The sequence below is a fragment of the Urtica dioica genome, chromosome 6 (genome assembly GCF_054948205.1).
Source record: "Urtica dioica subsp. dioica isolate 48M chromosome 6, U.dioica_male_clone48M_v1_H2, whole genome shotgun sequence".
NCBI classification, from domain to species: Eukaryota; Viridiplantae; Streptophyta; class Magnoliopsida; order Rosales; family Urticaceae; genus Urtica; species Urtica dioica.
Window position 1 is genome coordinate 44,159,930 of NC_142761.1, and position 27,026 is coordinate 44,186,955.

Below are 27,026 nucleotides of genomic sequence, written 5' to 3' on the forward strand. Positions count from 1 at the left end.
CTGAGATCAGTGGCATAGAAATACGTGTTCATATGCTTAAGAAACTGCTCCAATCCTACTGCCCCATTGGTTTTGGACATTTCGATAAGCGATATGTTTTCAGTTCCATTTTTCCTAAGGGAATTTACTTATGGTAGTCATTTTTTAAAAAATAGCCCTTTCTAAGTAATAGACGGTCATTTTTTTTTTTTTTTTTGTTTGAAGTTTTTTTTTTCAAAATTTATTTACTATTTTTAGCTCTATTTAACTTTATTTTCTGTTTACAATTGCATGTATACGAAAAATAACTGCTTAATATTTGAAAATGTAACACTTAAAAAAAATTATTTGTGTAATTTTCCCATTTTTATGAGGTAGTTTATAAACAGACACATCCTATCTGAATATTTGCGATAAAATTACGCACGCAAGCGTCCGTGTTGCCCAAGTAATATAGCATACGAGTATCGATCTCACATAGACTAGTAATTTTAACAAATAAACTAACTTGACACGAATTGATTGTACGTAATGATGAGTAAGTTTTGTGAATAAAGTAAAATTAAATAACGACAAGAAGATAATAAATCAAACGAACTTAATCAACGAGAAAAAGCAGGGCCACGACTTCACCACAATCCGTTTACGATGACTATCCCTAATGTATTTATTGTTGCCTCATTCTGATGTTATCCATCTCACTCTTTCTACCATATTCGCTACTATCTCTCGATTGCTCTAGCAAACCTTATGCAATTGAAAGATTATTATCCTCTCGGCTTCTAATCCAATTAAAACAAGCACGCGCATAAAGAACAATAATTCAAACGATTGCTTTATCGCCTAGAGTTTTCTACTACCTAAATAAGCAATTAAGATTATAGCGAAAACACGATAATTTACTCTCTCTCGAAAATCAAATGAACATGACAATAGTCATGGCTAATAATTAAGCAAACATAAACGAGAACGAGAAATAGATAATAACTAGAGAATCATCAACGCGTTTGCATCGGTCCTGGCTTCATTGCGGCCCCATAAAAATCTAGCCTCTAAATGAATTCATAATCAAAATTAGGCACAAAATAATAATAAAAAACAAAAGAACCTAAAACTAAAAACGAATTCATAATAAAGAAAAACAGGGTTCAAAAATATCTAGAGTGCAACAAAGTAAATAAAAGGAGAAAAAAGAAGAACAATTGAGTTCGGAGAAGAAGAACTCGTCGGGTTGTCAATTCCGCCGAAGAACATTTTCTCCTCTTCCAAAGAGCTATAAAAAACAACCAAACACTATATGGGAAACTAAGTGAAGGGGAAAGATGTGTTTGTTGGAGGCTAACCTCGTTTATATAGGATTTAGGGTGATTTTCAAAGACATATGAGCCCTTGGATATGGCCTGATGAAGAGTGGAAGTAGTCTCCAATAGCCGTTTTTCGTAGTTTTTTTTCAATATTAGCCATTGGATTTTTTTTATTTGTCATAAATAACCGTTTTAAATTTTGAAGTATCCATTTTACCATTGGCATCGTTTGTCATAGCTTTGTTTTAAAAAAAAAAACGCTTTTCCAAAAACTGTTTTTTTTATAAAACTGACAGGTGTTTGGTAAGTTGTTTATAAAACAGTTGTTGTTGGTAACAAAAGCTGATTTTGCGTTTGGTAAAATAAATATATTATAGTAAAAAGACTAAAATAGACATAAAATAAATATTTAACAGTGCTATGGATAATCACGTGAGGATATTAAAGTAATTTTATATCAAATACAAAAACGCTTTTTCTAAAAGCTAAGATTCGTAGTTTTTGTGACTCATGTACAATTTTTAAAATCGTTTTTGAAATTTTTTCTAAAAACTGTTTTACCAAACAGTAAGATTGCAGTTTGTTTTTTGCTAACAGCAAAAACAGGCTTAAAAAAGCTGTGCCAAAAACGTCCATTAACTGTTGATCATATTTTAATAATTGTTAACCAGATTTCAATAGTTGTTGACCGGATTTCAATAACCGCTAATCAGAATTTCAATATACCAATATTTTGAACCAGAGTTGACCAGATTTGGAACACAAGAGTATTTTACTCCGGAGAAAGGAGAAACGGTTACTACTGCAGAAATGTTTTGAAAACATGTTAGAAATCAAAGAAAATGAGTAACCGTCGAAAATTATGGGCACGACGCGACGTGCAATGATTTTGAATTAGCCGTATCTTCTTGCTCCGATGTTCGATTCTCGCAAATATATATGTATTAGAAAGCCAAGAGAAAGCTCTATTCAATGGTGGATAGAATTCATCCAGAGTCGTCACTTAAGAATCTCAAATCATACAGAAGAAGACGCCATATTTCTTGTTTAGTTCTAGGTCGTCCGAAAAGTTTTCAAATCTCCAAGAAATTGCTCCGGATTTATTCCGTTATGCTCCAAAGGATAAAATCTTGCTAAACACCTCATAAACTACGAATACTACAAGAAAATATCAATATCATCTAAGGACTCATTTCGATTCAAGTTTAAAAGTACATGATAAGTGTGTATGAAACTTACTTATCAGTATTTAGGATCCAAATTTTTAGAACCAATTAAGAGAATAATCTATGGTCTTTTATCATTAACAACAACAGTTTTCACCAAAGGTTTTAAACCAGGAATACCCGGATTCATACACGCTCAATTTTCCATCAGATGTAATCCCTCAAAATCATTTCTTTTCTATTAGTGACTATTAGAGGGAATATATTGCTGTTTTTGTAGGCATGATAACCAAAATTATTGTCCTCTTATATCCGAAACATCCTTGTACCGACCTTGACCAGAATTGCTGTTTGGCTGGAATAAAACTTCCATTTCCGGCCGAATGACCACCTCTAATTAGATGATACAACGAATTTTGTTAAGATTTACGTGGACAATAAGTCACCTGTTTGATTAGAATGATAATGTCTTTTGTTTTTTTCTTTCTATGTTAATTAATTAGTAAGATCAATATAAACGAGGATGGTGACAGAGTTAATGTTCATACTGTACAATGATGTTCATATACAGCTTAAGATTACCTGTATGAGTTTTGTTTGAGCTTTTTCTAAAATAAATACCTAAATAATAATAATTAACACACAAACTACGAGATTGAATACTTATAATGTTCTTTTTTTTTTTTTTTTTTTTTTTGCTGCCCTGAGCAGAAAAACTACCACAAAAATAAGCATAAGTCTCACGTCTCTTGAGTAACAAAAGTTTGAGGCTGAACATTCCCTCAAAGCTTGTGCCTTGGGACACAGTTCATCCCTTGACTTTGACCAGTTCGACTTCGTAAATCAGCCACGAGTCCCGAGGTACATTTTCTCCGTCTCCTACTTTGCCAATTTCACTGCAAACAAGTACGTTGAAGAATATAGTATAAGCTCCCAAATCGCTCTATGAATATATAAACAGATAAATAAACAAATAATAGCACGCTTTGCAATTGGGAAAAGATATAAACAGATCATACCCCACAAGAGGCGGAACAGTGAGTCGTCGTTTTTCCCCAACTCGCATACCTGACACAATTAGAGAGACTGTTTATAATAATATTTATCAATGCTATGAATGATATTAATAATACAAGCATTGGTAACTAAATACCTTCGAGACCGTCTTCCCAGCCTTCCGTGACTTTTCTTGCACCTGAAGGAAGAGCAAAAAAATGATTGACTGTTTGAGAAGGAAAAAATAATAACGATCGACTTATCTCAAGAGTGTTTATTGGATATACATAATCGTTGGTGTTACCTAAACGAAACTTGAGAAGATTATGTAAGATATTTGAGTCGACGACTCTTCCGGTGCTCTTCAACTTGCAAACATAACGGACGCTGATCTGATATACATAAATAAATATAAAAAATAAAAATAAAAAATTGATTGATTTCACACAACAGGGAATTGTTTTGAAATAAAAAATTTAAATGGACAGTTTATAATTCGTAATGAGCTAATATCTATTTATCGATAGTCATAACAAACAAGTCAGAGTAAATGCAATAGTTCTTGTAAACAAAAATCACAAAAAAAATGAATAATTATCAACCAAGATGAAAGAGGAAAATAAAGAATCAGAAACCCTATCAAAATTCTTTCTTCTCAAGCAGAGCAACTTTTGTACGTAGTTTTTAGAGGATATTATAACACCTATCAACTTCAACGCAAATATCTGAAAATAAAATTTACACCCTATCCCGGTATCACAAAACCTTTCCAATGCCTAAAAATGAATATTTTCAAGCTTCTACCACAAGACACGTGAAAATAATATGCCCACTGTATATTCGATTTAAAAATATATCATGAATACAATCTAGCATATAAATATTTCAGGCATGTAAAGATTCGTTTCGGGTCACACCTCTTTCCCTGCAACCGCAACTTTGCCATCTGATTCGCCCGGCTTTAGCTCTTCAATAACTAGGCCGCTCTGCAAAGTCCGAACATTTGACGCCTTAGCATTGGTCTTCTCGTCATCTTCAACATCCTTTGAAGAAGCGATATTTTCTTCAACCGGTGATCGAGTCTTCGCTGCCGAGTTTTCCTCTGCACTCTTAATCTTCTTCTTCTTGGGCTTCTTTTCGTCCCAAACCTTCGACGCCTTAGCGTTGGTCTTCTTGTCATCTTCTTCAACATCCTTTGAAGAACAGTTATTTTCTTCAACCGGCGATTGAGTCTTCGCTGCTGAATTTTCCTCTGCACTCTTGATCTTCTTCTTCTTCTTCTTCTTGGGCTTCTTTTCGTCCCGAACCTTCGAAGCCTCAGCATCGTTGGTCTTCTTGTCATCTTCTTCAACATCCTTTGCAGAAGCGTTATTTTCTTCAACCGACGATCGAGTCTTCGTCGGTGCTGAGTTTTCCTCTGCAATCTCGATCTTCTTCTTCTTCTTAGGCTTCTTTTTGTCCCGACTTTCATCTACATACCCGTGGGATTCCAAACAGGCAAAAAAGTCAGAAAAAATGAAAAGAGTACGTATATATACATACACAAAACTATGTGATCGAATGGTTTCACCTCTGCTCTCTGAAGCCGAAAACTTCGAGTACGTTTCAGACTCATCGTTGCTCTGGTCAGATTTATCGCTCCTGTCTAAGATACACGACTCTCTGGCGCTCGAAATTAAGGAAAAAAAAATGACTAGTTCACATGAATCACAAAAAAAAAAAAAAAAAGAAGAAACCTATCAAAAGATACGGTTCTTCTTCGTTTCGACCGAGATTGGGATTGGGATTGGGATAATAGCCAGAGAGATGAACGCTGCGAGGACCGATCACGGAGAAGATGACTTCTTTGCCGATCTCGTAGAACTCAAAATTCAGCTGAAACGACTCTAATCTCTCCGGGAACAAAGAGCACAGAGACCTAGGGCTACTGTTTCCAATCTTACACTGAAGCACGCTTTTCGACGTCGCGTTACCCAAACCAAGCGACGCCTAAGATTGAGAAAACGATGAAACGATTCAAATACCGAAGATTGCGTGAGATCATGATAAGAAATTTCAGTTATTTTAACTTACCATCGAAATGAGAAGACGACCTTTCGACTTCTCTGACCTGTGAGTGTATGGATTGCCAGGTCTTACTTCGATTCCTGTTGTTAAAATCCAATTGGAACAAAAAGGAGAAATGAAAAAAAAAAAATAAAAAAAATCAAAGGTTTGCGATTGGAAAGAAGTCGAATGTTTTCAATGGCGATGAAGAAATGAAAAGACGGTATTACTGACTTACCAAAGAACGCCATTTTCTATCCTTTTTGCTTTGGTTTCTCTCTGCAAACCATAAACCCACTGAACAAGCTTTGTAAGCTTCTATTTCCAATGTGGCGAAAACCCTAGAAAATTAAATACAAACAAAAAAAATAAATAAAGAGCTATTTTCGATGGCGCGAGAATCTAATGTAATTAAAGATTTTTTTTTTTTTTTTTTGTAAAGCAACATTAGGAAATTTAAAAGAGACTAAACTATTAAATTTTGAAAAGAAGCTACTAATATGTAAAATGAAAAAGTTAAAATTTGTAAAAATAAGAAGAATATAAAAATGGTGGGTAAAAAATAGTTAAATATTAAACAAATTAATAAGAAAATAAAAGAAAGTCTATACAAATATTAACACTATTTTGGTCTTATTATAAGCTCTACGTATATTAACACTATTTTGGAGGTCTTATTATAAGTCTATACAATTTTTTTTATTACTGACAATCACTGAACATATTTGTTTTTTTTTTTTTTTTTTTTTTTTTTTCCATTATCAAGCGTCTCTCTCTCTCTCTCTCTCTCTCTCTCTCTCTCTCTCTCTCTCTCTCTCTCTCTCTCTCTCTCTCTCCACTGTCACTTGTAATTCACATTTCTGAAGAACACAACGCAAGCGAAGAGTAACAGCTTCGAAGAAAGAAATCAATAAAAAAAAATATAAATAACATTTTTTTAGATTGATTGTACGACACATTCACAGCTTCTTCATTAGTTTCTCCAACGGCACAATATGCTTGACACACCTTCCGACACGCCGACTGCCACTTCCGACAGTGTCGGAAGGCCTTCTTGCGCATTCGAGCCACACGGTACACGAAAGTACCGTGAGGCACACTGAGCACATAAAAGCTCTTCCTTCCGTGTGTTTCCGACCGTTTGCCCACCATGATGTACAATAGGCATGGGTATTATTGAAATGTGACAACTATTTTATAAGCTTTCGAAAAATATTATGTCCATCTCTTTTATGAGTTTTCGAAAATATCAGTGCAAGAGGGATGCGGCCCCGACCTCCATGCCCGATCCATCTTTGCGATGAAGTCCCAAACATTGTGCCGAAGACATTGCTTAGGGCCCCACCTTCGGGATGAGATCCAAGCCTTCGTGCAGAGACTGTTGCTCGAGGCTCGTACATGGCCAAGGGCCCGACCTTTTTCGACGGACTCGATATTGGGAAAAACAAAAAGATTCGACGACCTTCGTATTGGGACTAATTTTGAGTGAATGTCACGGTCTTGAATAACTGCGTTCCTCAATGTCGAGCAAGTGTAGGCTTTGTCGTGAGGTTATTCTTCCAACCTTGCCTATTTGTGGAGATCATAGTACAACTTTCGAGTATAACTCATTCTTTTGATAATGAGGTTATTCTTCCAACCTTGCCTATTTGTGGAGATGATAGTACAACTTTCGAGTATAACTCATTCTTTTGATAATTTCCGAGGGCCCAAAATTTATGTTGGGGACCTCGGATTCAAGGCTGAGGTTTGAATTAAGTCATGACTTAGTTTCATTACGCAGTTTATGGGCCTAAGCCGCATCTTCATGCAATTTTCATTTAATGCCATATATATCGTCGTCGGTTCAACCTTCGTGGATATTGGTCGAAAAACAGCTTGTGCATGGAAAATTTAACATAGTTGTTTCTCTAAGCAAAGTGTACACTACCTTCATATTTAGACTAGTCTTACTAGAAACTACAATGAATGAAGTCATTAGGTATAAATTTAACACAAATATCCATTAAATTATGTACACTCTCTAAGGTTCTCAAGCGCAATGGATTTTAAGCTATTTACAGAAGAAATAAAATTACTAGTCATTGAGATCGAAGCTAGCCATTTTATTGTAGACCTTCCTTGAGGGGACTAGACTCATGCAACATCTTCATAACGAGCTTGACCTGCGAGCAAGAGTATGAAAATAGTATTTTACAAATCAGCTTAACACCGAAAAAGAGACGGCAAAATATCATATTTATCCTCCGAATTTCAAGAAAATGCTCCATTCATATCATGCATTTCGAATTCGATCACAATCCTTTCCTCAATTTTATGTTTATTGTTGAATTAACCTTCGCTTTATTTTTATATTTTTTAATAGCCGTGGTGTCCAAGTTATCCGAGAGACTACCCTAGTGGCCCCAAGCATCGAAGCGGAGAATACCTTTTGCTTCCTTAATTGTGAAAATGTAACTATTAATTAATATTTCTGTTTTACTTAATCTGCTCGAGTGTCAGTTCTTGGTCATTGGTAAAATTTAGAATAAATAAAATATATCGGGTAAATTAACATGCCAAAGTAAACCAATTTGACTATCAAGGAATAAAATTTAACAGTAAAACCTAAAACTGAAGAGGATTTTGGTCGACTTTTATAGTGTAAGCTATGCTTGAGCATTTCAATAAAAACACACGGGATAAGACGATATATTCCCAAAGAGAGAAACTATACGGAGATTAAAAGGTACCTGAGCAGCTTCGCGCCGAAGGAAGTCTTGTATGACCGAACTAAAACCCTCATCCATTAGGTAATGGCAGCTATAAGTCTGCACAGGCAAATAACCTCGCTGAATCTTGTGCTCTCCTTGAGCTCCTGCCTCGACTGTCTCGAGATTAAGCTCTATAGCAGCCTCTATTGCCTGTAAAAATCGAGCAACAAGTAAATTATTATCACCCCTTCCACGTGATCACTATTTTTTACGGTCGTAAATTCTCTAGCCCCAAACACGAGATGATATACGTGTGGATAGACACACGGTCTCGTGTTCGATTGTTTCTAGACCCAAAAACTTGGGATCACTTGGAGCAGAGAGACCGAGGCCAAAAGACAAAACAACATCTTAGGGGAGGCATATAAAAAAAAATCTTATATATCTCTTAGGCCCTCGTATTATCGAACCGAGAGACTACCACAGTGACCCCAATTGTTTAATTCAAGGGAAATCGAACCAGGGACTGATAATATCGCAAGAATGCACTTACCACTAGACCAATTCTTTGGGGTTTTATCCTATGTAAAAAAAAAAAAAAACCCCCCTCATAGTCCTTAGTAGCTCTGTCAAACTGCCAGAGCATCGTGGGAAAGCCCGACTAACCACAGAGAGAGAGAGAGAGAGAGAGAGAGGATATGAACCTGGTAATAGCAAGCTTCGAAATGTAGACTTGGGTAATAGGTTCGGGGATGGCAACCCCAAAGGCGACCGAATAAAGTATCGCCTCCGATAAGATTAAGAGCTCCTGCAACGAGTTCGTCACCTTCTTCGGCAACGACGAGCAACACATCATCTCCCATTCTCGATGCCATGATGTGAAAGAATTCCCGAGTCAGATAAGGAGTTCCCCACCTGCATGAATTGATTGATTAATTGGCGAGGATTTTTTTTATGAATCAATATAACTTTTTGACACTATCAACACTTACCCGGTTAATAAGACTTGAGTTTTCAAAAAGGTTTCAAATATCCCATAAATGTTGGTCACGGCAATAGGGTTTACGGAATGAACAAAATTATACCATGAAGTTTTATTCAATAAGGAGACTAGTTTAAAAAATCATTACAAATTTATTTGTTGGAGACTAATGTTATTTATAAGATCTATCTATGAACAGAGTCACATGCTTACAAAAACAAGCTTATAATTAATAACAGATGGTTGTTGGACAAAAACAAAGCATGGCATTGTTATTTACATGGGACCTCTTATCTTTTCAAATAATTATTATGAGTTACCATAGTGCCAGATGTGATGTGTTCTTAATAAGGTTGGGAAGCACAAAGAACCGGCAACAATAATTGTCGTCGAAATAATATTGTTCTAGAAATAGCTGTAATAATATCTAATAAAGCTCTATAAAAAAAATATAATAAAGCAAGGGTGAAACTAGTCGTTTGATCAGAATGACTACTTTGACCATGAATTTTTTTTATAAAAATGACTCATTTCTTCCTGAATTTCGATCAAATGACTTGTTCACCTTTGATTTGGTTGTAACCACAGTTATTTCGTAGGTTTTTCAACACCAATTTCTTATAAACTAAAATGAGGTGTCATCTATTAAAGAAGTACTCGCAAAAAGACAAATTACCGAAAAATTCCGATATGTGTCTAAAAGCCAAAAAATATATATAAAAAAAAAAGAACAAGGATAGTCACCGAACTTGTTATCTGTAGTGTTTCTGTAGAACTCGTAGAACGAATTCCAATGCCTAGGCTGTTGACAAATGGACATTATAAGCCAAGAAACTCAAACAACATATAAAGGAAAGAAAGAAAAAAAATGGGAAAAATTGTACAAAATAGTCATTTGAAACTTATTGATTAGCAAAATAGCCAAGGTTTCAACTTTTCAGCAAAGTAGTCAAATTTACGTTTTCAAAATTTTTTTGACAGCTAAGATTAAATTTTTTGACGATTATTATAAGCAATTTATCGCTTTCAAAAAAATTAATCTTGGGTTCAAATTTTTTTTTGAAACCAACTTGCTGTACATTTTGGCTATTTCACTCAAATAAGACAAACCTTGGCTATTTTGCAAATTCATAACTTTAAATTGGCTATTTAGCTACATCACCCAAAAAAAAAAAAAAAACTCTTTGCTATGTGTAAACTCCATTATTACAAGGTTCTAAGAGTGGAAATGACTAGTTTATTTTTTTCTGTTCTTCTTCAGTTTGAAACAAAAAAAATCAAACTAAGTTTTCCAGAACTTAAAGATGAATTCTGGATCAAGTATACATAGGCTGAGAGGAGATATATGTTAGTGGAAATAGAAGTACCGTTATTTCATGACCCCTGAGACGTTTCATCGTCAAATTCTGCTGTGATATCTGCACAGAAAAAGTTAATGAAACATCTTAATCATTTCACCAGGATATGGAAAAGGGAAAACACAGGGACTGACCTTTTTCCTTTCTTGGCGAATATTTTTCCTTTTACTTTGCTTCATGTCCATTAAGAACTCGTCAAAACTACGGAGCAGAAAAGCTGTTAAATATATGTCCATTGTTTATAGCTAAAACGACTGAGGTCCGATGATACCAACATAGAGAAAAGGAGAACGGTCAAACATGTGCAATGTTGGATATTTATCTCATTTAACATCAAGAAACAATCAGCAATAAGTCGATTGAGTCAGCATGAAGGCTTCAAGACCGAAGACTTGGCATAACGGTTTTTACAGAAAATCTGCAGAAATTCAACCGTTGAATCATACACCGGAGATTGCTTACAAGATAAGTTATTTGTAACTTACATGGTCACGTGTTATAAATAGCCGGTAAGGATGAGGAATAGATAGAGACTATCAGAGAGCATATTGAGAGATTTGGAAACACTTTGGCAGAAAACTTTGTAAGGGTTTGGGAAAGTAGAGATGAAGATCTCAGGGTTCAAAACTCTTGTACTTCGTAAATTCTCATTTGACGTAGTGAAGATCAGAGCTAGATCAAAGACTGTATGTAGGCACATTGCCGAACCGGAATAAATTTGAGTGTTTTTATTTCCATTGTAGAATTCTTGGTTAGATAGTTAGTTGCTTAGGATTCAAGAAATCTGTTCACGAATCTTGTTTTCCTGCAACTACAACAGGCGAAATGATCAAGAGCTCTTTATTTGGGAGATCCTTAAAAATGATGTTTGATGAAAATTAGAACCTGGAATGATCATCATCCTATCGGAGCACAGACTGAGACGGGAACGACGTTCAAAAACCATATGAAGTTGTTAGTCAACACACACACTTACACACCTTTTATAGTTTCTGTTTTTCCAGTGGTATTGCATTCCAATTCTTTGCAGAAATCCTTTTTCTCCCAAATCACACCACTCATTTTCGGACGGGAACGTTATGTGCAACGATGAAACTTGGGACTGTAGAAATACGAAAGTCTAAATTAGAAAGCCGCGCGTAGCAGAAAGAAAAAAAAAGAATTGAGTCTTCATCCATACGAAAAATATGAAAGATGTTGTCAGTGCATGAACCAAAATTCAAATAGAAAAAAAAATGATAAAAATACTCCCTCTCTGAACATTATTTTCTAATCAATAAAAGTAAAAAAGTAGCGACCATGAAATAAGATTCAAGCAACATCCGAAAATAGGAGAGTGAAAAGCACCAACCATTTTGATTAAACTAATACCTTGGCGGTCAGAGTCTTCAGAGCCGAGATGATAATTTCAAACACCTGATCTCTGAATAACGTGTTTCGAAGTAAGATCCTCGGACCCGATACCGGAGTAAATGGTACACAGCATTGTAACTTTGGATAGTATCTCGCTCCGTATCTATGATAAGCGTCGGCCCAAGAATGATCGAAAACAAATTCACCGTACGAATGGCTGCACTTGATAGTAAAAAAAAAAAAAATTTTAAAAAAAAGAGAGCTTTTAGAAACGACGTGATAACATTGCCAAACCCTCGGACCTATGAGGAGTCTCAAGGAGATATTGAATTGTTATGCAACACAATGAGAGACTAAACCTTTTAAGGTAGTTTGGAACAACGCCTAGAATATTATCACTTTCATCCTTTGCGATGATATGACAAGGCGTCCATCCCGTTTCCTGGAATGAAATCAACGTCTCAATCAAATAATTTGAGGCATTATGTGTAGATCTAAGTAGCTAAAACCTAAAATGCATTATGCATTAAGACAACCGGTGTTCAAGATGTTAGAAATTGATGACGGTATGATGAAAAAAAAAAACACGGACAAAGACGGGAAAAATCACGGGCTATGGAGAGGAATTCACTACATCGAAAAAAAACTAGTCACAATTCGAGCAAGTATCAACGGTAAAAGGGTAAGTGACAAATCCCTAGGCAAACTTCTATCGGATAATTTCAAAAATGACTATTTTCAATAATTTCTAAATTGATTATTTTACGAAAACAGTGTTCTTTCAAACTATAAACAGTTTTTTTTCCTTCTTATAAACGAAACTGTGAACAGTAAACAACGCTAAATGAAGCCCAAAACAGCTATGAAATTTTAAAAAAAATTATGTAAAACATCAAGAAAAATGATCTTTTACAACTTGAAATATTTTCAGCGATAAGAAATTTAAAACACGTTAATCCTTTGTTTAGTTTCAATAAATCACTACCACTAGTAATTTCCACAAATAATTGAAATTCTATATAATTTGTACATTATCGGCCCAATCCCACAGCTATGTCTGTCCACTGAAATCAGATTTCTCGAGACAGGCTTTTCGTGCCCAGCCAAAACCATACAGGTAACCAAATATGCTCTCAGAGAGAAAACTCACTGCCTAAAATCGAACCAATAATATATATATATATGTAAAGTTAACCTTTACAGCAGAGCCCGAGTCTTCCAAGCTGGAAAGAAAAGCATGCGTGAGAAACGGGTTGAATTTTTCCGGGCCCGTCGAATCTAAAGCACAGGCATCCCAGCCAGAAGAAGAGACCTCCGAGATCGAAGAAACAACCGAAAGTGTTATCACTTTGGGTCTCACGTCATCAATCGAACTTCCCTGAAAAAAAAAAAAAAAAAACCCAAAAACTTTACAACAATAACAGTACTAATAATAATCATGATGATGATGAAAATAATCAGAACCACTTGAACTGTACCTCCGGCGTCAGAGTGAAATCCCCGAGCGAAAAATCGAGCTCTCGTGGCTCGGCGACCTTCTTCGGACCCCAAAATAGAGCAGTGATTCTAGACACCTGAACCGAATTCCCAGTAGCCTCTCTGGATTGTGATTTCCCCTACAGTTTTATGAATTACTTTTAAATCAATGCCATGGAAATCGAACTCAAAGTCAAAACTGAAGAAAGACCTTTGGATATGGCTTTAATCCGATGCTAATCCATTTCAAGCTACGAATCACTAGTTTATAAGCTAATCTTAACTTAACCTAAATATAAATAAAAACTGAAGACGAAAATGTTGGGTAAAATAGTTTCCTATTTATCAGCTCTTAGATACATTCATATATCAATGAAATCTCTCTGTCTTCACAATCAGTATATTGTCCTTGCACGAAAAATAAGCCTACCAGATTTCCGTTGAATTGTAGAGAGAGAAATGTGAGCCAAATTAAGTTAAAAAAAAAAAAAAAACATGATTTTTGTTTATTTGAGTACAGATATGTAGACAGTGATAAGAGAGAGATATACCGAGTGAGAAGAGATTTGGAATTTGCCGAGAAATGGACTTGGCTTGCAGTGGCAGCAGAAGAAGCTCATTACGCCGGCCATGCCCGCCAAGAATCTCTCTCTCTCTCTCCTCTCTCTCTCTAAATTGAGAAGAATTAAAAAAACAATAATATTGTGCTAACGTGGCAAACTCTATGCCTTGTCCCCGACCCGTAAAATCGAGACACAAATTTGATTATCTTTTTACACACATTAAATGGCAGACTACAGTTGATCTTTCATTAAAATAAAAATAAAAACTAAATAAAAATCAATTTTTTTTTTTAGAACGTAAAAAAGCACGTGCAGGGCATCATAAACTTATATAAAATAATCATTTGAAATTAATTAATTAGTAAAATAGTCAAAATTTCAAAAAAAAAAAAATTACTTTATCAAATCTTTTTTGACAATTATTTATAAATAATTTATCAATTAAAATAATAATCTTACAATTAAAAATATTTTTAAAATTTGATTATTGTAAATTGATTATTTAACTAAACCTGAGAGGATGGTATTTGAATACCTCAAATTTTTAAGCATTTTATGAATATTTTATTTTATTTTATTTTACTTTCAGATTATTTTTTTGATATTTTTAATAGAAATGTAAAAAAAAAATAATAAAAATTGAAATAAAACTGTATGAATTTAATAAGATAAGTCTGATAAAATTGTAAAATAACAAGAAAAAAATTTATACAAACAAGGTATTGCAATACTAAAAAGTAAAAAAGAAAGGTGATCTCAGAAAATGTTTATATAACGTGGCTGCTCAAGTAATTTCCAAAAAACCATAAAACACGGTGCAAACAAAGCCCAGCCCATACAAGTCTAGGAAACAAAAAGAACGACACGTCGTATCGTCAAATCAATCGGCAAAGTAACAAACACACACAAAGCAGAGAAAGACACAGATCGACACTCGTCGTTCCCATTTTCTCCATCTCCGCCGTGCACTTCCGCTCTCGTTTCCTCTCCGACGAGATCGACCACCACACAGACAGACACGGACAGAGAAAGAGAAAGAGGTACGTCTCTCTCTCTCTCTCGTGTGTGTGTCGTAAAAAGCGAACCGAAGTAGAGTAGAAAAAAAACTGGTAGTGTGAGAAAGAAAAAAATTAGAAACCGACGATGGGATCGACGTTGATAGTAGATCCGCCGGAGGAAGGAATGGAGTTCGATTCTCACGAATCGGCTTACAGTTTCTACAAAGAATACGCGAAATCCGTCGGATTCGGCACCGCCAAGCTCAGCAGCCGCCGATCTCGGGCGTCGAAGGAGTTCATCGACGCTAAATTCTCCTGTATCCGATACGGCTCGAAGCAACACTCCGACGAAGCTGTAAACCCTAGACCTTCGCCGAAGATCGGCTGCCCGGCCAGCCTCCACGTCAAGCGCCGCCACAGCTCCGCCGTCTGGTACGTCCACTCCTTCGTCCCCAACCACAACCACGATCTCCTCCCAAACCAGTCTCACTTCTTCAGAAGTCACCGCCGCGGCGAAAATCGCCGATCTCGCTCTTCCTCCGCCGCCGGAGTTCCCTTCCCGGACTGGATCCATCCCTTCGACGACGAATCTTGCCTCCCGGTCGACTCCGGCGTCCTCCTCCGCCGCCTCGCCGCCTTCCAAAACCAATCCCCGGAGTTCTTCTACGCTTTGGATTTCACCTCCCGCGGCGGTCTCCGCAGCGCGTTCTGGGCGCATCCGGAAGCTTCCAGAAGCTTCTCGAGGTTTCCGGACGCTGTCTCCCTCGATACGTCCCGTCTTTCAGACTCTCACGCGCTTCCACTCGCTCTCTTCGTCGGAGTGAACCACCATTTTCATCCGGTGCTTCTCGGCTGTGGCTTACTCTCCGACGACTCGGTTTACTCGTTCGCGTGGCTGATCCACACCTGGCTATCCTGCGTCGCCCGCGGCAGATCGCCGCCGGCGGTCTTCCTCGCCGACCCCGCCGTGAAATCCTCCGCCGCCGCGCTCCTCCCAAATTCCAGCCACTTTTTCCCGCTCTGGAACGATCTCGAGCGAATCAACAACGACAAAAAAGCTTTCGAGAAGGAAGAGATCGAGAAAGGGTGTTTTCTCGCGGGACTCTCGACCCGCTCGCGGGCCGAGAGCCCCAACGCGTTTTTCGATAAGTACATTCAACGGGAAGCCTCGATCGGGGAGTTTATGGACAAGGGTTATTTGAGGATCCTCGAGGAAGCAAGAGAAGCCGAGGCCGGAGCGGAGTTCGACTCGTGGCATTCGTCGCCGGAGCTCAAATCTCCGTCGCCTTTCGAGAAGCAAGCCTCGCTGGTCTACACGCGCGAGGTTTTCAAGAGGTTTCAGGCCGAGGTTTTGGGTGCCGCGGCGTGTCATCTCAAGAAGGAGAGCGGCGACGGAGACGGAGGAGCGGAGATTTACTCGGTGAAGGATCTCGGGGACGGAGAGAGCTACGCGGTGGAGTTCGACGAGGCGAAATCGGAGATCGACTGCGCTTGCCGGTCGTTCGAGTTCAAGGGCTATCTGTGCCGCCACGCCGTCGTCGTTCTCCAGATGTCCGGGGTTTTCGAAATTCCGGCGAAGTACGTGCTCCGGCGATGGACCACCGCCACGTCACCGACGAGCAAGCGATCCGGGGAAGAGAGGCTCGAGGACGTGCAACGCAGAACCCGGCGGTGCAACGAGCTTTGCCGGCGGGCCGTGATTCTTGCGGAGGAAGGTTCGCTCTCCGCGGAGAGCTACGAGGTGGCTCTGCGAGCCGTCAGGGAAGCGCTGAGGCGGTGCACGAGCCTCGGCGTCGGAGACGAGAAGAGCTCGAATTCTTCAATGGCTACTGATAAGGGAAAGGTATAGTTAGTTGGGAAATCCAACGGAGCGAATAACTAGTGTTTTGTTGGTCGGTCGGTCGGGTTTCAATTTTTTTTTTTGTTTTGTTTGCGGTTGCAGGGATTGCCGGCGGTACCTTCACCGGCTCTGGCGATGTCTCAAAGTGTCGCATCGGCTTCCACAGATCCGCACGATGCTCGTCTATAAATATTATGAGCCGTGTATCAAGACCAATGCACATTTTTGTGTGTATGTGTGTGTGAGTGTGTGCAGATTTTGTATTGAAATTGTCCAACAGTAATCCAGCTTTAAATTCCAAGCAGTGGATATTTTGTGTCCGGATTAAAATTCGCTGAGAATCTTGACGTTATCGATCAAAAGACTAAGGTCCCAAGAATCACCGGAAACATGCATTTATCTAGTTGACGATTCATTCTCTGTGTTGTTGTTCAGAATAATGGAGGGCAAGGCATCGGAGCAAGGAGAAGAAAAACGGTACCGAGTCGGGTACGCTCTGGAAGCCAAGAAAGTGAAGACCTTCATGTTGCCCTCTCTCCTCGACACGGCGTCGAAAAAGGGCATCGACCTCGTCCCCGTGGACCCCACGAGGCCGCTCTCGGAGCAAGGCCCGTTCCACTGCATCTTCCACAAGCTGTACGGCCCGAGCTGGGCCCGCGAGCTCCTCGGCTTCGCGGGCCCCACGGTGGACCCGCCGGCCCGCGTGGAGCCCATCCACAGCCGCGCCACCATGCTCGACGCCGTCTCCCGCGTCCGACACCGCGTCCCCTTCCGCGTGGCGGTCCCGAACCAATGCATCGTCTCGTCGGCCACCGCCGGAGACGAAGGTTCCGTCGCCGGATTCCGATTTCCGGCGATCGCGAAGCCGATCTCGGCCAACGGCGGCGCCGGGTCCCACGAGATGGCGTTGGTCCTGGGCCCCGAGGGGCTCGGGACCGTCCTCCTCGCGGGCCCGCCGGTGGTCCTCCAGGAGTTCGTCAACCACGGCGGAGTCCTCTTCAAGGTCTACGTGGTCGGCCGCCACGTCAGCTGCGTCCGGCGACCCTCGCTCGCTGACGTGGACGTCTCCGCCGCTGACTCAGCGTTGGTGGTGCCGTTTTCGCAGATATCGAACGCCGCCACCGCCGCCGCCACGCGGGACGAGAGCCGGCTGCCGGAGGGGCTGGCGGAGGAGCTGGGATTGGCGCTCGGGGCCGAGCTGGGTCTCAGTCTCTTCAACTTCGACGTCATTAAGAGCAGCGACGAAGGCGACGATGAGGACAAGTACTATGTCGTCGATATCAACTATTTCCCGGGATTCGCCAAGATGCCCGATTACGAGCGGGTCTTCACCGATTTCCTCTTGGAGATCGTCCGCGGCGGGAGCGATAACGAGAGTAAATGATTGAGAAAATCCTATTTAGTACCAACACCACTATATTAATTGGTGTTTACTCTCTCCATGGTGCAGAGAGATGAGAATAAACCATAATATGATAAATAAGCCATTACTTTATCCCACTATAATTATAAAAACACTTGTTTAGTACTATTATGGCTTCTTAAGGAAATAATCTCGATGTTTAAGACGTGAGGATTTTACTTTTGGTTCTAAGGAAATTTTTGAAGAATAAATCGAAAACTAGAAATCGTAAAGCTTTTGTTTCAGTAATGGCTTCGGGATTAGAACAATCGTCGCAGACACCGGGACGATACCGATGAAGAAGACGAAAATGTTAAGAAGCTCAGACAATGTACTTCTCTCTATTTGGCCCTACTGGTTTTATATTTTATGATTGTTTTTTTTTTCATTTAAGAGTTCTAATCATTCTAAAAGCCTTGATCCTAATTTTATTCAGTCGATTCTTTCTACTTTTTTAGAGTTAGTCTCTTGAAGACCGACAGAAATTGGAAATCTTGCCAATTAGATCAGTGTTATAACGATTTTTGCGTGTTTGTTATTATTGACAAATGGATATTTAATTTATTGACTGAATGCGAGTTCGAGGAAGCAAGAGAAGCCGAGGCCGGAGCGGTGTTCGACTCGTGGCATTCGTCGCCAATATGCCAAGATATCTGATTGTGAGCGGGTCTATACCGATTTCCTCTTTGACATCGTCTGCGGCACGGACCAACGAGAGTAAATGATGAGAGAGACGAACTAAGGTGAAATCTTATTGGGGGTTTTTTTTTTGTATGAAGTAGTCAATTTAAACTTATTCTTTAGCAAAATAGTAAAGGTTTCATATGCTATTGCATAATAGTCACTTATAATGTAAAAAATACTAATATACCATTCATGTTTGGGTAACTCGTTTTTCGCATGATTTTAAAATAATTAATCTAGGTTGTCCAAAATTTTAATCAACTATTTTTTAATGCACATTCTATATATACCTTATCAGAGAGTCACTCTAGCAATGTCCAGTGTAAAGAAAAATATTTTTGATGTCACAACTAGTTCTGTGAAATCCATACCCAAGGTAAATCTTCTTCAGATTTCACTTACGCCACCCTGTTATCGTGCTTCTTCTTTAGCCCAATTTTAAGCCATGTTTCTATTACAATGACGTCTTCCATGGAGGTTCACTACTACAAATACAGTTTTTCGGTGCGGATGACTTTTGGGTGCGACTTTTCGCACCTAAAAATCGCACAAAAAATTACTTTCGGGTGCGATTTTTCGCACCCCAAATGTCACTTAAGAAACCAAAAGTTTTAGGTGCGGACTTTCGGGTGCGGAAAAGTCGCACCCAAAGTCGCACCTAAAGATATCTTTGGGTGCGAAAATTGACTTTTGGGTGCGAAAAAAGTCGCACCCAAAGGTCTTTTTTGTACTAGTGGTTGGAGGGGAATGAGCAGATAGATGTATTTTTGGGAGGTGACCAATACCTTTGGTAAACTTCATAAATGAAATTGGTGGGGTAAGAAAAGATTTACAAGAGGTAAGAATGGTTACAAAATATTTTCTCCCCAAAATTTACTAATAGAAATGGTCAAATTAGCATTCTGGTTAAGAATGAAAAATAGATTATCAGAGACTAATAAATGTCTATTTCTCATTTAAAACGGTCGGCTTTGTTGAAGATACACTCTTTTTATGCTCAAGGTTCGATAATTTTTTTTTTCTTTTCTTCTAAACAAACTTTTTCAAAATCTATTCGCTTTATTAACTTTAGTGTTAATCTTGAAGTCCTTCGATCATCGACATAAACCTCACGAGGACAACCCTAAAATTGACTCGTTGGTGCTCAGACTTTCTTCAATGTCACAGTGATGTACTTTTTGGAGTCTCTATACAGTTGTTTTTGTTCAGAAGAGAGTTTGTTACTTTATGTCACGATCTTTGAGAACTATAAATTTCAATATGTAAGATATTGGGAAGTTGGCTCCTCAAATAAATTCAAATCAAGAAAGATCTCGATCCAATCATATTCGAACTATTTAAACAAATCTCGAAATACGTCCACAGACTATCTTCTTACGATTACGTCTTATTCATCCATCTATACAAATGGGTGAATAAATCTTGTATTACTTTGTGGAAACGATTGAGCACCTTATTTAGAAATCCAAAATTCAAAATAAATTTGAGTTTTTGTTTCCGAAAATCATTTAGAGTTAACCGTACATGGACTTGATTCTATATTATACTACCTTAAAATCAGAAGTAAAAAATATTCTAAGATAATATAAATTATAATGGTATCTAGTTGCTATATTTCTAGACAAATAAGTCAGTTTAAATTTAGACAAATAACTTTCGAATATTTGGAAATCCAAAATTCAAAATAAACTTGAGTTTTTATTTGAACTTCCGAAAATCATTTAGGGTTAAACGTACGTAACTTTATTCTATATTATACTACTTTAGATTAAGTAAAAAATTCTAAGATAATAAATAAAAATGGTATCTAGTTGCTCTATGTCTAGACAAAGAAATCAGTTTAAATTTAGACAAATAACTTTCGATTAGCCAACAGTATCTTATATTTAAATTCTTTCCATGTAAATATGTTTATAATATTTACGACGTACCATCGGGAAAAAAAAGTGTACGTACATTGATCGAAGGAGAAATCACGGGCACAAAAAATGTAACTCTAAGACCCAAACTCACATGCGGTGAAGCGAGTATAAGGACAAACGTCAAAATAATAATTAATTAATTAATTAATTAACTGATGTAAACTATTATTTTGTTTTCTTACCCTTTTGACGCTTATTTTTCACCCAGAAATCAACGACAACTTGACTAACGATTTATTAATATTCTTTTTTCGAACCCAGCCATGCCATGCCGTGGCCAAAAAATACTCCCAAACATAAAAAGTCCTCAGAGATGGTAATAAAAGCCATATCCGTGAAAAAAAAAAAAAAAAAAAAAATCAAGCTTTGATATTCCTCTCTCTCTCTCTCTCTCATCCCGTGAAGTAAATTAACAGTAAAAACAATAATTAGCGCAAGTTCAAAAACACGGAAAGCGAAGGTACAGAGCAAAAGCAAAAAAAAAGAAAAAAAAAAGAAAGATGAAGAAGAAGAAGAAAACGACAAAACTCGAGAGGCGTTTGGATACTATGAGCTGTGCCGTTTTTGTCATATATGTCTCTCTCTCTCTCTCTCTCTTAAACACAAGAGAACACATATATCTTTCTTTCTTTCTTTCTTTTCTTCTCGTTGATTTCTTATAGTTCACCTCCATTGATTTCTCATCCCATTCACTTCGATCTTCGATCTCTTTCATGACAAAGATCTCAATAATCGAGCTCTACAGAGTCAACTAAACGACATGACTAGCTTTCCCACGAGCTCTTCGGTACTTATAATATTACTGTTACCTCTTTTCCTTCTTTTCGCGGAGGCTCAGGTGAACCTGAACGACGACGTTTTGGGTCTGATCGTGTTCAAGTCCGGCGTCAGAGACCCTCTCTCTCACCTCTCGTCGTGGAGCGAGGAAGACGACACGCCTTGCTCGTGGCTCCACGTGGCATGCAGCCACGTGTCCGGTCGCGTCACCGAGCTCCGCCTCGACGGCCTCGAGCTCTCCGGGAGGATCGGAAAAGGTCTCCGGAAGCTTCAGGAGCTTCGAATCCTCTCTCTCTCCGGCAACAACTTCACCGGAGACGTCTCGCCGGAGAAGCTCTCTCTCCCCTCGGACTCGCTCCGATTCCTCGACCTCAGCCGGAATTCCCTCTCCGGACGGATCACTGAGAATCTGGTCAACGCTACGGTGATCAGAGACGTTGACTTCTCCGGGAACGAGCTCTCCGGTGTGTTGCCGGAGAGTTTGTTCGATGATTGCTCTTCGCTTCGTTCTTTGTCTCTGGCGAGGAACTTTCTGGAAGGTTCTCTTCCGTCGTCTCTGGCGAAATGCGGTTCTTTGAACAGTCTGGATGTTTCCGGAAACCGGTTCACCGGAAGCTTCTTATCCGGTCTCTGGTTGCTGCCGAGGATCAGGAATCTAGACCTTTCCGGAAACTTCTTCTCCGGTCCGGTCCCGAGGGGAGTCTCGGCGCTTCACTACCTGAAGCGTCTCTCGCTCCGGGGGAACCAATTCTCCGGCGAGATTCCGGCGGATATCGGGCTGTGTCTGCATTTAACGACGGCAGAATTCGGCGATAATCGATTCTCCGGCGGACTTCCGGAGTCTCTCCGGCGACTCGGCTCGCTTTCCGTGCTCGGCCTGTCGGAGAATGCGTTCTCCGGCGAGCTCCCGGGGTGGATCGGCGAGATGGAATCGGTGGAGAGACTCGATCTCTCCGGCAATAAATTCACCGGAGCGATCCCGGCGACCATCGGAGGAATGAAATCGCTCGAGTTCTTGAGCATTTCCGACAACGAGCTCACCGGAGCGATTCCGAGCTCCCTCGGAGACTGCTCAAACCTAGCCGTGGTCCGTCTGAGCGGAAACAGCCTCAACGGAAGCGTCCCCGAGAGCCTCTTCGATCTGGCTCTGGAAGAAGCCGATCTCTCCGGAAACCGGCTCTCCGGCGAGATTCCGGCGGGGTCGAGCAAGCTCTTCGAGTCGCTCCGGCGGCTCGACCTCTCGAGGAACGGCCTCGAGGGAGAGATACCGCCAGAGACCGGGCTCTTCTCCGGCTTGGAGTACTTTAACCTGTCTTGGAATAGCCTCCGCTCCGAAATCCCGCCGGAGCTAGGGCTGTTTCGGAACTTGACGGTTTTAGACCTCAGAGAGAGCGGTATTTACGGTCCTATCCCTGGAGATATCTGCGATTCCGGGAGCCTTGACGTCCTTCAGCTCGACGGAAACCGACTCGTCGGTCAGATTCCAGACGAGCTCGGAAACTGCTCGTCCCTCTCTTTACTGTAAGTCCATCGTTCTAAACCGGACCAGACCATTTTAAACCGGTTGTTACAAGTTTAATTAGAGAATTAACAAATGTATATACACATATATTAACATAAATATCTATTGATTATTTAAGTTGTGCAATAGAATATAGTATAAACTAAAAAAAAGTTTAGGATTAGTTCTGTTCGATCTAAACTGCGGTCTCAATTTTTCGAATGGAATAGGAATGTTTTAGGCCAGCCTAAACACATTGACCGAATTGGATAAAAACTATTTTGAACAAGTCCAAAACCGGTGATCTGGTCTGGTTTATGGCTTTCTATCGGATTTTAAAAAATAGATTTCCGATTTTTACGCAGGACCTTGTCACATAACAATCTGAGCGGGTTGATTCCAAAGGCGATTTCAAAGATGAGAAAGCTGAAGATCATGAGACTCGAATTCAACGAGCTAAGCGGAGAGATTCCGACGGAACTCGGAAAAATGCAGAGCCTCCTTGCGGTGAACGTGTCGCACAACAGACTCGTCGGAAGGCTTCCCCCGGGGCAAGCCTTCGAGAGCCTAGACCAGAGCTCTCTCCAAGGAAACCTCGGGATTTGCTCTCCGTTGCTCAAAGGCCCGTGCAAGCTCGACGTTCCCAAACCCCTCGTCCTCGACCCCAATGCCGTCCCAGACGACCCCAGACGACACCACTCTAGCAACGAAGAAGAAGAAGAAGAAGAAGAGTATCAACATCATCGCCACATTTCTTCTGCCGGAAAACAAACTATCTTAAGCGTTTCGGCGATGGTAGCGATCTCTGCTGCGGCTTTGATCGTGATTGGGGTCCTCGTCGTGAGCCTCCTCAGCGCTTCGGCCAGAAAGAAACTGGCCTTCGTTGAGGAGGCCATGGATAGCATTTGCTCGACCTCGTCTCGCTCTGGAGTCGCCGGAGCGTCTTCCGTCGGGAAGCTAGTCCTCTTCGGCTCGTCTAGTCAACCGTCGCCCGTGGAACCCGCAATGCTGTTGGACAAGGCGTCGCTGATCGGAGAAGGGAGTTCTGGGACGGTGTACAAGGTGTCCATGGATTCGGAGGTGGTGGCGATGAAGAAGCTGGCCAAGACCGCGTCTGAACTTTCCGTCGAAGATTTCGACAGAGAAGTGAGAAGCCTCGCCAGAGCCCAACACCCGAACCTCGCTACCCTAAAAGGATACTACTGGACTCCTCAGGTATTATTATAATATATGTGATTTCGTAGGTTAAATTTTGTGTTAGGCATTTGAGTTATATTTTGGGTCCAATGGTGAAACGTTAGAAATTTCTAAATAGCCAACGTTTCGTTAATTTTTGGTAAATAGTCATGTAAATTTCTAGTAAATATGTGCAAATAACGTTGGTTATGTCATATTTTGGCTATTTACGAAAAATTTACAAAACGTTGGCTAAAAGGCAAATGTTTATGTTTTTGTGGCTTATATCGCTAAATATTTGTTATATTTTTAATATTTAAATATAATTTTAATTAAAAATAGTCATTAAATGTCAGGATGAAAATTTCATCAATTTTATTTTTAGGGGTGTCCTCCAAATGTCTCATGCAATATATTTTTTACTTTTACAAAAAATATATTCGTTGACGTTTTTTAATATTAAAAAGACAATTACGGTATTTTTTAGGTTTATATTTTCCAGGAAAAAAATGATAATCTATATTTCAAAGTTTCCTTCAAAAGTTTCAATAGTTATTAACTACGTAAAATTGATCATTTGAAATTTTATCCTAATAAATATTTCAAAAAAACATCATTTGATATTAATAAAAAAAAAGTTATGACTCTTCTCTTCAGTCGAAATCAAATATTTTCTCGAAAAGAAAATTTGGTATGTATATATATATATATTAAATCCTTCACAATTTTCAACATAAATTGATATTTTCATAAGATAAAATTATCTAAATTTTTTGTGTACCGATATTTTAAACCTTAATTATTAATAGCGGTTTCAATTAAACGAGCTATATGTCTAACTCCCCTTTTTTTATTTTATTTTTTATATATTCTTCAATACATTGATTATGTCTGCAAAAATAGTACTCAATTAATCTAATAATTTTCAACCTATTTAACCAACAACCTTTAATTAATATCAGGTTCAGGTGTTGGTGTCCGAATACGCCCCCGAGGGAAGCTTGGAGTCGAAGCTTCAAAGTTGTAGGGTTCACTCGGGGCAAGCCCTCCCGTGGGCGTCCCGGTTCAAGATCATCGCCGGGATAGCCAAGGGCTTGTCCCATCTCCACCACTCGGTCCGGCCCCCGATACTTCACTACAACCTCAAGCCCACCAACGTGCTTCTCGACCGGAGCCTGAACCCGAAGCTCTCGGACTTTGGAGGGCTCACGAAGCTCCGGAGCGGAGGAGGGTTCGGGTATGCTGCGCCGGAGATGGCGTGCCGAGGGATGAGATTGGACGAGAAGTGCGACGTGTACGGCTTCGGGGCGTTGACTTTGGAGGTGGTGACGGGGCGGAGGCCGGTGGAGTACGGCGAGGATAGCGTAGTGATCGCTAGCGACCAGGTTAGCACTAGCGGAGCCAGATAGGGATCAGAGGGGTATTTTTTTAAAAAAAAAAATTATAATTTTTTAACCTTAAATTATTATTATTATTATTATTTACATTTTTACCGCAAAATTATATGATTTTTTTTTTCTTTCTTATATATGCCTTCTCTTAATTTTATTTTTGAAATTTGTCCTCCTGACTTCAATTTTTGGTGTATGTCCTTGAGCTTTTAGACATTATAATTTTACCTTATGTTATTATTATTATTGTTTACATTTTTACCATAAAATTATATGATTTTTTTTTCTTATACGCCCCCTTTTGAATTTTATTTTTCAAATTAGCTTCAATTTCTGACAAATGCTCGACTTTTTTAAAAATTGAAATTTTTACCTTAAATTATTATCATTGCTTACATTTTCCCCCTAAAATTATATGATTTTTTCTTATACGCACCCTCGGAATTTTATTTATCAAATTTGTCCTCCTGACTTCAATTTCTGGCATATGCACCTAACCCTTTCAAAACTACAATTTTTCCCTTAAATTATTATTATTATTCTTTACATTTTTACCCTTACAGTATATGATTTTTTTTCTTATATGCCCCTCTCTGAATTGTATTTTTCTAATTTACTCTTCTAACTTCAATTTCTGGCTTCGCCAATGCAGGTCAGGGCTCTCGTCGAGGAAGGTAGGGCCTCGGAGTGCGTTGACCGGAGCATGGGAGACTTCCCGGAGGAAGAGGTTTTTCCGGTGCTGAAGCTCGCTCTCGTCTGCACTTCTCAACTTCCCTCCGCCAGGCCTTCCATGCCGGAAGTCCTCCACATCTTACACGTCATCAACACCCCGCTTCCCCAAAGAATGGATTTCATGTTCTAACATCATTCTATATTTTTTTTATTTATATTATTCTTCATCTCCTTTATTTAAATTTTTTTTTCGTTAGCAATTTGGTCGATTTCTTATTTATAGTTATTAATTTTTTTTTTTCTCTAGTAATATACTATGCATGCGGTTGGTTGAAATTTTTATTTAAGAAAATTGTAAATTAATATTCTCAATTTTTATTTTTTTATGGTTATATATCTTATTGTTTTTTAGTAGCTATCTTATTTAAGGAAACTGTAAATTAATATTTTCAATTTTGCTGTTAATCTACGAACAAAAATTTAAAGAATAGAGTTATATAGTAGCGTTGTCACCGACTTTTGACAACAGAAAAATACCTTGAACTAATAAATATTACAATTACTATTGTTATTATTAGTATCCTGGCCTTCGTACAATTTGTGTATATTTTATGAAGGTAATATTCCACCCCTCATTTATTCCTAATAAAGTTAATCTATCTATACTCAACTATACCTTGTATTGTTTTCTTATAATAACGAGTAAGTCATGAAATAATATATACTATAAATGCAATTAATATACTT

At 39.1% G+C, this 27,026-nt stretch overlaps 5 protein-coding genes across 6 annotated transcripts; 3 read left to right on the forward strand and 2 right to left on the reverse strand.

Annotated features, from left to right (window-relative positions):
* Positions 1-3,005: 3,005 nt before the first annotated feature.
* LOC149394495 (peptidyl-prolyl cis-trans isomerase FKBP43-like) lies at positions 3,006-5,873 on the reverse strand. Its single transcript, XM_089618426.1, has 9 exons — positions 5,730-5,873; positions 5,519-5,592; positions 5,196-5,434; positions 5,016-5,107; positions 4,363-4,916; positions 3,750-3,837; positions 3,603-3,644; positions 3,469-3,517; positions 3,006-3,345 (listed from the first exon to the last, which is right to left on the reverse strand). Exons 1-9 carry the CDS (start codon positions 5,740-5,742, stop codon positions 3,258-3,260), a joined length of 1,239 nt encoding a protein of 412 aa, XP_089474552.1. The 5' UTR covers positions 5,743-5,873; the 3' UTR covers positions 3,006-3,257.
* A 1,510-nt stretch (positions 5,874-7,383) lies between these two features.
* LOC149394496 (acyl-CoA) lies at positions 7,384-14,043 on the reverse strand. Its single transcript, XM_089616335.1, has 12 exons — positions 13,905-14,043; positions 13,356-13,493; positions 13,073-13,255; positions 12,237-12,319; positions 11,896-12,094; positions 11,505-11,626; positions 10,659-10,725; positions 10,534-10,584; positions 9,916-9,968; positions 8,889-9,099; positions 8,224-8,394; positions 7,384-7,656 (listed from the first exon to the last, which is right to left on the reverse strand). The coding sequence occupies exons 1-12, from the start codon at positions 13,983-13,985 to the stop codon at positions 7,597-7,599; spliced, it is 1,419 nt and encodes a 472-aa protein (XP_089472461.1). The 5' UTR covers positions 13,986-14,043; the 3' UTR covers positions 7,384-7,596.
* Positions 14,044-14,962: 919 nt separating this feature from the next.
* On the forward strand, positions 14,963-17,316 carry LOC149394497 (protein FAR1-RELATED SEQUENCE 4-like). 2 transcript variants are annotated; one of them, XR_016299745.1, is made up of 3 exons: positions 14,963-16,757; positions 16,857-16,995; positions 17,190-17,316. XR_016299745.1 is itself a non-coding variant. In XM_089617002.1 (3 exons), the coding sequence occupies exons 1-2, from the start codon at positions 15,060-15,062 to the stop codon at positions 16,941-16,943; spliced, it is 1,785 nt and encodes a 594-aa protein (XP_089473128.1). In that variant the 5' UTR covers positions 14,963-15,059; the 3' UTR covers positions 16,944-16,985; positions 17,190-17,304. The 2 variants fall into 2 exon arrangements, 1 of the variants encoding a protein (XP_089473128.1); XM_089617002.1 differs by having other exon boundaries at positions 16,857-16,985; positions 17,190-17,304.
* On the forward strand, positions 17,194-18,138 carry LOC149394498 (inositol-tetrakisphosphate 1-kinase 5-like). Its single transcript, XM_089618345.1, has one exon. It carries the CDS (start codon positions 17,194-17,196, stop codon positions 18,136-18,138), a length of 945 nt encoding a protein of 314 aa, XP_089474471.1.
* A 3,233-nt stretch (positions 18,139-21,371) lies between these two features.
* LOC149394499 (Leucine-rich receptor-like protein kinase family protein) lies at positions 21,372-26,785 on the forward strand. Its single transcript, XM_089617765.1, has 4 exons — positions 21,372-23,060; positions 23,406-24,255; positions 25,179-25,601; positions 26,260-26,785. The coding sequence occupies exons 1-4, from the start codon at positions 21,523-21,525 to the stop codon at positions 26,467-26,469; spliced, it is 3,021 nt and encodes a 1,006-aa protein (XP_089473891.1). The 5' UTR covers positions 21,372-21,522; the 3' UTR covers positions 26,470-26,785.
* Positions 26,786-27,026: the final 241 nt, after the last annotated feature.

Coding starts and splice junctions, on each gene's coding strand:
- LOC149394495 (XM_089618426.1), bottom strand. Junction 3,838..4,362: donor TTGCGGTTGCAGGGAAAGAG/GTGTGACCCGAA, acceptor TATGTATATCAG/ATCAGCGTCCGTTATGTTTG. Junction 3,346..3,468: donor ACTGTTCCGCCTCTTGTGGG/GTATGATCTGTT, acceptor ACTTGTTTGCAG/TGAAATTGGCAAAGTAGGAG.
- LOC149394496 (XM_089616335.1), bottom strand. CDS start 13,985: ATGGCCGGCGTAATGAGCTTCTTCTGCTGCCACTGCAAGCCAAGTCCA. Junction 12,320..13,072: donor ACTCGGGCTCTGCTGTAAAG/GTTAACTTTACA, acceptor ATTTCATTCCAG/GAAACGGGATGGACGCCTTG. Junction 7,657..8,223: donor TTCGGCGCGAAGCTGCTCAG/GTACCTTTTAAT, acceptor TCTTGCTCGCAG/GTCAAGCTCGTTATGAAGAT.
- LOC149394497 (XM_089617002.1), top strand. CDS start 15,060: ATGGGATCGACGTTGATAGTAGATCCGCCGGAGGAAGGAATGGAGTTC. Junction 16,758..16,856: donor TGGCTACTGATAAGGGAAAG/GTATAGTTAGTT, acceptor TTGCGGTTGCAG/GGATTGCCGGCGGTACCTTC.
- LOC149394498 (XM_089618345.1), top strand. CDS start 17,194: ATGGAGGGCAAGGCATCGGAGCAAGGAGAAGAAAAACGGTACCGAGTC.
- LOC149394499 (XM_089617765.1), top strand. CDS start 21,523: ATGACTAGCTTTCCCACGAGCTCTTCGGTACTTATAATATTACTGTTA. Junction 23,061..23,405: donor TGCTCGTCCCTCTCTTTACT/GTAAGTCCATCG, acceptor ATTTTTACGCAG/GACCTTGTCACATAACAATC. Junction 25,602..26,259: donor TAGTGATCGCTAGCGACCAG/GTTAGCACTAGC, acceptor TCGCCAATGCAG/GTCAGGGCTCTCGTCGAGGA.